The 10,032-nt window shown below is 35.1% G+C and overlaps 1 protein-coding gene across 2 annotated transcripts in view; it reads right to left on the bottom strand.

The window, feature by feature from the left end:
* Window positions 1-1,742: 1,742 nt before the first annotated feature.
* The window catches only part of LOC116168073 (ATP-binding cassette sub-family G member 4-like), a 44,604-nt gene continuing 36,314 nt past the window's right edge, over window positions 1,743-10,032 (bottom strand). For both annotated transcript variants that reach the window (XM_031483725.1, XM_031483726.1), the window contains 7 exons: window positions 9,833-10,022; window positions 3,916-4,061; window positions 3,101-3,339; window positions 2,808-3,055; window positions 2,591-2,759; window positions 2,285-2,541; window positions 1,743-2,235 (listed from right to left, as the gene is read on the bottom strand). In XM_031483725.1, the coding sequence (XP_031339585.1) occupies window positions 1,822-2,235; window positions 2,285-2,541; window positions 2,591-2,759; window positions 2,808-3,055; window positions 3,101-3,339; window positions 3,916-4,061; window positions 9,833-10,022 (1,663 nt within the window). In that variant the 3' untranslated portion in view covers window positions 1,743-1,821. The remainder of the gene's footprint in view (window positions 2,236-2,284; window positions 2,542-2,590; window positions 2,760-2,807; window positions 3,056-3,100; window positions 3,340-3,915; window positions 4,062-9,832; window positions 10,023-10,032) is intronic.

The raw sequence follows: 10,032 nt of genomic DNA, 5'->3' as shown, positions 1-10,032 counted from the left end.
TCTTGCAACGTAAGTTTCTAGCCACGGAATAAAGTTTTATTCAATGGCATAGCGCTACTTCGTACATCTCCGAACATTAATTTCAGCCACCATATCCAACTTAATTATCTACATTTGCCTTTCCGAGTGCTTTCCCATAAACAAATTCGCTGTTGCCCATCTCGACAGTTCAAGCTCTAGTGCTGAATAAAATAATAAATATATAAAAATAATATATTAAAATAAAGTGCATAAAAATTCAACTTTTTCCAATTTTGTTGAGAAAACGATCAAACGCATACCATCTATATTAGCAAAATAACTATGATCTGTTTGAGGTTCAGTTCAGTTAACCCATTACTACTTTGTAACATTTTATGTGTTTATGAGTTGAACTGATACCGCCTAACTTATACTTATACAACGTGGTTTAATTCTGCAAATGTTCTTCCAATTATCACATCCATTGAGTGTAGGTTACCTATTCAATGGTGTAGGTCATTAGGCACTATTTTCAATTCCGCGCTATCGTCTGATCTCCGCATTGCCGTACCCTCTTAACGGGCTACATGCTTGCTTTACCACCAAACTACCCCGCCATGCCGCTGTGGCTTTGAAAGTCTAATCTCTACTCTCTATCATGGCTGTTAGTGTTTATTTGTCGACCATTATGATTAATATGCGACTATATTGAGTTTCCTCTTTGTGTGTAATAATCTGTATTTCAGAACATTTGTGCAATGTCTCGGGGTATGCTCTTCTTCGGCAAATCGAAAACATTTGATGATTCGTTGATACAATTTGTTCTTACTTTTCGACAGCTACATTATCTCCACCACTTTTATCTTCACTTTAGTTTTTGTATTTGCAATTCGCATTTTTCTCGATTTGTGTTTTAGTGTTAACAAACACCTTTCAGTTCCTACCAAGTGTAGGTACTTTTGCATCTGACCAAAAAAGCATCTGATCGATAATTTGTAATCGTTTTAAATACTCTTCCGCAGTCACATATTCACTGTTATAAATTCTGAATACTCTCTGATAGATCTGGCTTAATGTTACAGGTCCATGGCTGGTTGTGATTGACACTAAATTCGTTCGTTTATTGTCTCGCATAGTCACCACCGACACGACCATTGAATGATTGCCACAAGAAATACATTGTAAACTTCAAGAAAAAAATGCAAGGTTGATTCCCAAAATGTTTAGTATCACTGGTTTTGTAATTTTTTTCTCTATCAAGTGAAGTAATAATGCCATATGGCGTCCATTTAAAATAAGGAAGTTTATGTCAATGTCTCGAGTACTGCCATTTTGGAAAAATTTGTTTCTACGCCCATTGAATTTATCCCAACGGATTTTGCAACTTTGAATTTGAACCTTTTTTCGATAGTTCTCTTTGTTACTACTTTTTAAAAATGGCGATTTTCATTTTTTTCTAATGAAGGAGTATCTTTCCTTCGGAGGAGAATTTGGGTTTATATTTAGGTACATACAGGTGGCTTCGGTTGTCTCTAAATTATTAATCCTAGTGACCGCACCCATAGATTTACGATTCAAATAGATTAATAATTAATGACTTATGAAAGTGTATATTGTAAAACTTGTTATTCACATCACATACAGTCATCCTTTGCATCAGTCTGTTAGAAATGTGCTCCAACATTCAGTGGTCGATTCATTTGAAAGTTTGGCCGATAGGAGTCTTCGTGAAATGACACATCAGGTGTGGACGGTTGTTGAACTACTGAAAATAAACGAAAGACTGATAGGTAAAGTATATTTTGCTAAAAAAAAACAATCGAGGTAACCTAATTCAAGTTGTACCTAAAAACAAGAAAGCTATCTACTGATGCTGAAGTGTGACTTAACAATTCTACCGATAACATGTAATGCTGCAAAAGTTTTATTCGGTCGTAACCTCTGGCGCAAGAAGTAAAAACTTGCCAAACGAAATATGAGAAAACAAGCGATGAGTGCTAATATATCCACCCAAAATATCACATTCGCCATTCCCATAAACTTAATTAAATACGCCGGATCGCGCAGCGGACATATGTCCACTTCTTCTGGACACGGTAGTACTGGTCTGTCGTATCCGTAAATGGCGATGATTAAGCCTTCCATTCCGTAACGTAGGTAACTAAAGTACATTGCGAAACGTATCAGTGGTGGAATATCGGATCCTTGCCCAATTCCGTAAACTGCCAAGAGCATGATAGGCACAGCGAGGCATGGTCCCAAGAACATACCATTCTGAAACGTCTAACTGTGGTTATTATCAAAATTAGAATACTGCACTTACCACTAAATTTAATACTGATGAAATCATTAGTCCGAAACTTTCCGATATAAAAGTTGTTAACACACACACCAAAAGGAACATAGATATCCTTTGCAACTCTATTGGTTGATCGCTCATAAAGTAGGCGATACTAACGTACCCCACCGTCATCACCGTATGCAAGGGTAGAGTCGTAAAACTCATAGCTAAGTAGTAGGCTGTTAGACCATACCACTGATTAAAGTGCTCCCTTTTTATTATTTGTACTTCTACAGGAACTGTTGGGGCTCGCAATTATCCCTTTTGTTAGAAAAACTGTCTACTTACAGTGAAGTAGAACCGGCATCAATGGCAGGTATAAAAACGCAATTATGCAGGTGTAGCAAAACCCAAAATTGTAGATCGTCATCGAACCGTCATGTCCCATATTTAAATAGAAACTGCCCAAAAGAATACCTAACACCGCATATAGTACCATTTTGAAAATTAAATATCCCTAAAATATCTCTGACAATTAGATTCATTTCCATCCCATGATACGTACAGAGTCTCTAAATGTTTGTAACCAAAACCTCTTCAGTAATATCTTGAATTGGTACCACACCGAGCAGTCGTAATTGTATGGGCTAATCTTCTTTTCGTTTGACGTCGACGCGGAATTTATTTCGTTAATGCTTTGGTGTACGTCTTTCACGTCCTTTTTGAGATAGTTAGTATTTCGACCGTTATCCATGCACGATGACATCTTATCCAAGAATTCATAGCCGTAGTCGCCATTGGCAACTTCGATAACTGCAGCACGAATTTGAATCTAACCTAAGAGCTTGGCATACTTACTGAAATCGACGGGGCTGTAGTGTTTCGGACAGTCAAGTCCAACCTTGCTTAGAAAAGGTACGATCTCCTCTCCGTTCCCTTGAAACATGCATTGCCCCGCCGAGACAATGTAGACGTTGTCAAATTGGGATATTAGTTTCGCACTAGGGGCGTGTATTGAACATATTACTGTTCGTCCACCTTCTGCAAGGAGCTTTAGTAATGAGATACACTGGGTACTTGACTGGTGGTCCAATCCTCTGAAAAGAAAATTTGTGCAAATCAAATTAAGCATTTTTATTTGTTAAATCATAAGTCGTCAAGATAAAAACAATGCTTCGTAATGATTGATAGGTGACAAAATTTGTTTTTTTAAATCGTCAAAAATATGGCGCCATTAGTTATGGCTGACCGCACTTGAGAGTACCTTGGACTAAATGACTGTGCGACAATTTCACGAATTTTATAAACATGCGAACCTTCTCCCTTTTTACCAAGTACGGCGACATGGGAGTTATCACACTGAATAGCTTGGACCATTTCAGACCAGAAATCTTAAAAATTGAAATTGTGATTAAAACCTTTGAAATTCCAAAGAAAGTTTTCTAAGAAAACTAAATAGCACAGGCATTGAAAAATCTAAATACTGTAAAATACACCAAACTTCTGAGTTATAATAATGTAATATAGAACCTCCAAAAAAACTAGAAAGAAGATATCAGAATTGGCACCAAACTCAACTACGCGGCTAACCCTAAGGGTAGGGCGTTTTATATGTGTACTTAATTATAGAGTGTAGACGATAAAATGTGGGAAAAAAATGACAGCATACTTACGTTGTGGGCTCATCCAAAAAAATCACAGGAGGATTATTTATTAATTCCAACGCTACCGAAAGTCGCTTCTTCTCGCCTCCGGATAATTGATTTGTTGCCGTATGTCGTGCTCCCGCTAATCTCAAGATAACAAGTATTTCCGTAATCTGAAACCGTACAAATTTTTCAGTGTCTATAAAACTTCGACAGATAATTTATGCCTGTAATTATCCCGATCAAATCTTAATGAAGATATTAATCACTTTTATGCATAAATTGCACTTAACCTCCTTCCGGATACTTTCACATTAATTACATAGATCATCACTATCTAGATTTGAAGTTTTCGTGATTATATATACTTACAAAAAATTAAAATGCAATCACAATTCTACGCCAAAATTCACCGCTAGGCCTACCTAAGGCCCGGTACACATGACGTGCAAAGTAATCGGGACGCCGAGATTGTTATTTATTAAGATAGTCAGAAATACGTAGGGAGTAATGGAGAAATGCGCAAAGGACATCGATACCTGATACCCTGCCCCATTACCCCGAACGTATTTCTAACTTTCTTGATAGAAAACATTCTACGCGTCCCGATGGGCACCGAGCCTAAGGTATATCAATTTACTATATAATTAAATAGAACTTAGCAGAAAGCTGAACAAAGAGATGAAATAATAAATTGTATAGCTTTCATACATTTCAAAACTTGTTAACAGATTTTTGGAAATCTCTGAGAACAAGTATTAAATAGCATTTTCCTTTCCCCGGCGTAACCCCTGCCCTTATGAATTTATTTATGTACACCCGCAGTCATTCAATAAAAATCGACGCCCTTTTAAGTGTTTTTTTTTTACTTTTAGAAAGAGATAATAGTTGCAAGGTGACAGGTGAGGACTGTCCCGTATCGTAGATTCGTTTGGCATAAACTCAATTAAAAAATCCCCTCGGCGCCTAAAAATGCTTTTCATCTTCTTGGGCAACTGAGACCCTTTATTAACCCACTGCATAGACTCTTGTTTCGTAGTAATCGTAGTAGCTTCCCAGACGTTTATGTCTTACTCCCGTTACAATTATATAGAAAAGTCTTCACCTTAGGATAAAGCAGTCAAATTCTCCTCGGAATTTTTGTTTAGGGCTGAGCACGGTTGGGAACCATTGCTCATTCCTAAATCTGCACGTAGCATTTTAAAAACACTCATTTCTTAGCGGCAACCGAAATTTTTACTGGGCGATCAAATACTTTCTTGATGACTTGGTCAACTCGTGCTTTTAGTGCTTTTCCATCAGTCTTTGATGGATATTCTTCGGGTCCCAAAAACCTACCCGCAGCAGGACTCAAACCAGGGATTTCTTTGGTCGTATATCTTTATGATATGTTAAATTTTTGAAAAGAGACTATAAATCTGCTAATCTTTTTGGATTAAAATATACGGAGTATTCTATTTAAAAAACTGGGTTAGATCCGAACCCGTATACTTATTCTGAAGACGGCACCTTTTTTAACTAAGAAAATATAGGGTTAGCGGTTAATCGTTGTAAGACCTTCCTTTACAATAATTACCATTCGCCCCCATTTGGAGAGTCTAATACAACACTGTACATCACTGTAAATGTAGGGTTATTCCGACTGACAATTTTTTTTATTTTCCCCTGTATCTCATAAAAGCGAATGAACTTCAAATTTTGATTTTACCGAAATAAATGGAACTTTTTATTCATTTCTATAAACATTCTGCGACAAAATATGGAGCATATTCTTATTTGGCATTACCATTTTAAGATTGGCTCAAAAAAAGTACATGACGCCTGTATTACTTTTTTGATAGCGCATAGCATTAATAATTATACGGAGGAAAAGATCATAATTAAAACACAGTAATGTTTATACTTTCATAAAGATGCGGGAAAATATATCTTTATAATGAAAAAGTTGCAGAAGAAACTAAATTTTGTCGCAATGTTATTACGATACAAACCATGGGTAACTTTCTTATTATTAAAGATAGAGAATTGGTTAAAGAGACAATGTTTTGCAGTTTTAGATGCTTAAATATTTAAAATTTGCTGGTGAAAGTTCAAAATGTCGAATAGGTTGGACGCAATTTCAAAAAAACTAAAATCGGCGATTTCCTTAAATGTCTTGTATCTATCATCGAAAGCCTACGAGACACAAAAGCAAGTTTTCTATAAAAGTTACTGCCTTTGATACGCTTAATTTAGAATTGATGCCAAAAAAATTCAAGATGGCTAGTTTTGAAGAGCATTAACCAACATCCTAAGGTTCAATAGGTGCCATATTGGATTTTTAGATTATTTAATAGATTTTTAAATTCTATTTTCAACCAGCATAGCATAATATTGAAAATAAGATACCAGTTATATCAACGGTTTTTATATTTTAATTTTAATGTATAATTCATTTGCATGTAGTATGTAGTGGCCGTTTTTCCATCCACTCTCTGATTAATACAGGGTGGCTCACAAGTCTGGAAACGCGCGGTTGTCGAAGAAAATAAAAAAAAGCATTCTACAATAGTTTTAGGTCTCTTCAATGTCTACTAGGGTATAATAATTTTAATTATACACGATTGGTCATAAAGGCGTGGCACAACAAAATTTCATTTTTTAAAACAGACATAGTGTATAGTATCCGGTATGTCAATGCTTCTCTTAATTTTAAGCAAAATTTGTAAGAAGCGTAATGCACCCAAATTCAATCGTTTCCGGGTTATCGGGTTTTGAAAATAAACGCTATCATTTTAAGAGTTATTGAATGATTATGTATGTATGTATGTATGCTTTATTGGTGATTTATACTTACAAGTATTTTCACACGTCATTTTTTCACAGACATAGGTAATTGACCATAAATTATCTACCAATACAATATAAATTTAAAACCTATTTTCTTAGACAAGATGACAATTAGGTAAAATGACAAAGGACAAAATAAATATATTTAGACAACAAAATCGCAACAGAGCTAGCAATCTAAGTCATTGAAACTATTGTTCAAAAATTGATTGAATGAAGAACAAGAATCAATGATTCCAAACAATCATAACAAACAGCACAATCGGTTCGTTTCAGAGCCACATAATGTTTTCAAAACAAATTCGTAATGCCACTCATGATTGTTCGTCATTGAATAAATTTTAAAACAATAGCGTTTGTTTTCAAAACTCGATAACTCGGAAACAATTAAATTTAGGTACATTATTCTTTATAAAACGTCAATAAACAATAGATATCTTCATTACCTCGTCCATTACCTCTCCATGCCAATTCGCGTGCATTTTTAAATACCCATTCCCCTCTGTACCTAAGGGCTGTTGAACAGTTGAACTGTTTCGGCCGTTTATAGTACCTCTTGAGGTTTTTTAGATTCAATATCTTTAAACACGATTTTTATAGGTAGTATATTTCCTGGAGGAGTTTGGCTGTAGTGGCACTTGCCTGTTAATGGAATTTTCATGCCAAATAAAACTGTTTAGAATTATTTATGGTAATTCAACTTATCTACGTAAATTAAATATTATGGTGTAGGCATAATCTTTCGTGGTTATCAAAACGACACTACGCATTTAGGTCTGGGTGTTTTCCAGATGTTCTGGTGATTTCGTCTGTTTTTCGAAAAAAAATCGTTTCGGGAAAACAACACTAAGGATATTTCCGCAAAGATATCTTTGATTTCTGAGACAAAGACGATTTGTGAGACTGTCTCTAAAGACATTTCCAAAAGCAAAATTTCGAAGTTAATATTGAGGTTTCTAAAAATATTTCTTAGACTCCCACCAGAGTTCCTTCCTACGACGATTTTATCAGATTTGTTAGGTCACTTCAAGGACGAGACATGATTTAGGTGGCCCTTTCTGTTTCGCTAAGGTAAGGCTGCTCCTACTCCTTTCTTTGTCAGAAAAAATCTATTTGATATAATCTTCGTATGATGGCCGAGGTAAAATGTGCATACTACGTCCTTTATGTTTCTTTAACTTGTATTGTCTCTGTTCCAAACGAAGGTTATCCGCCTTCCAAAACCCCACATCCTAATTTGGGACGTACTTTAAAAGATAATTTGAAAATCGCCGTGCAGTGTTCAAAGTGATTCCCATGCAAAAAAGACCACGTAAGTGGCATATTGCAACCATTGACGTGCACGAGTATGAATAATTGAACAACAGTTTCATTCCCATGAATTTTTGTATGAAAAATAATTGCTTTTTTTTATTTAAAATTGAAGCTCAAGGATGTAAGTACAAAGAAAACGTTCCTTTTCTGTATTATGCAGTTATATTTGTTAATTTGTAGTTTTTTCCAAAGAAAGATGCCGATGTTTACACATAATTCAATGAGCACCTTTATACAGGGAAACACAAACCTCCATTTAATTGAATGTATAATTACTAACTTGTTGCATATTTAATATAAGTGCATACGTGACCATTTGAATGCATATTTTAGAATTATATACTGCGTAGAAGTCCTGTGTCTAGTCGTAACTCTAGCAGAAATAGAAAGTGGCGCAAATTACCACCAATGTGGTATGTCTTTTAGAAATTTTGAATAAAATTTTGCAAATTGAAAAGGTTTGTCTGTTACACGAGCTTCTTTGTAATATTTTAGATTTTGGCTGACATGCAAATTTTCCAGGATGATAAAGAATTTGGAAAAAACTCGATATGGGGGATTTAACTTCCAGGTCCAGGTACAACATACCAACCTAAGGGCCGATAAATTCGTCTAATTTCACTGACAACTATTACTTTAACCATATTTAATTACTCAATGCTTTAACAATAATTTTCGTAGCTGCTACAGATCATAGGTACATTTTACTTAACTGAAATTGTAACGGAAAATATCTAAAGTAGTCTGACACGGCCAGGATCATATGGAAAATTACCATTTCATTTGTCAATTTTCCCGTTAGAAAATATAACACTCCAGTTCTACTAGTACCTGGACAAGCCTCAGGTAAAATTGGTTTTTGAATGTTTACGGTAGTAACTGCGCTGACATTCTTTACGTAATCTTCAAAACTTTCCTTTATTTAAGAAAAATCAATGGAATAAATTACTAAATTATTTTTGACTGTCATTTATCTAACCATGTCAAACTTTTTTGCGACCCTTTCTGTCTTTGCTTAGTTAAGAATAAAAACCGTGTGTAATTTGTTGTATCTACATCAACATCCTGAACCGTTAATGATCTGTCTGATTGATGTATATTTCGTAAATTGACGTTCTAAGTGCTTCCTCTGAACTCTCGATCAGCACCATGTTAAGCAGGTGTTGGTAAAAGTAGATTTTCACATATCATAAATCAAAATCTCCTCCCTCTTGACTAAATGGAAGAACAATATTCAATTTCTATTCAACGCAGGTGGGATAATAAAATCCTGATACATTCCAGTTACAGGTCGATATATGTACGAGGACAATTACTTCGGTCGTCTCAATATAGGAGCTAGAGAGTAGGAAAATAAATCTGAAGGTTGAAGAATGACTTACTTTAAAGATAAGGCGCGATGACTTACATAAAATTGTAATGTAATGCTAATGACAACACGATTAATCAGTTTGTGCATAAAATGAACAAGCACCAAAACAATTATCCAATTGAGAAAATAATTTAAAAGAAACTGAAGTACGCAAATTGCACAAAAAAATTAAAAGGCAACGGATGCTCCCATTTTTCAATGATTCTTGCGGTTGAATGCGGATGCGAATTGCATCAAAGGTTCAAATAGAAATGAATGGCATTGGAATGATCTCAATGATCTCTATGTCATCTTCAGCTTGTACAAAAGTAAAACTTTTTATACGGGAGGCAATTCTCACGACATTATAATAATAAAAAAAATATTGACGTGACAATGAATAAAGTCTTCATTATTCTCAAGAAGAAAGTCTTGGCAAGTGATTCTTACCGCGGTTAATTTATCTTCTTTGCTTAACTGTCGATTCAATTTTAGATCGGCAGCTACCATCATCAGTTCTTCGACAGTTAGCATCGGCTGTAGAAGATTGTCTTGCATAATGTAACGGGACATTTTTCGAAATTGCTTCATATTTCTCGGTTCCCCATTTACCAATACTGATCCTGCGGCGCCAAACGTTCTGTAATTAA

Source organism: Photinus pyralis, unplaced genomic scaffold (genome assembly GCF_008802855.1).
Source record: "Photinus pyralis isolate 1611_PpyrPB1 unplaced genomic scaffold, Ppyr1.3 Ppyr1.4_LG4, whole genome shotgun sequence".
NCBI lineage: Eukaryota > Metazoa > Arthropoda > Insecta > Coleoptera > Lampyridae > Photinus > Photinus pyralis.
The sequence above is the reverse complement of the archived record's forward strand: the minus strand, read 5'-3'. Positions and strand labels throughout refer to the sequence as shown.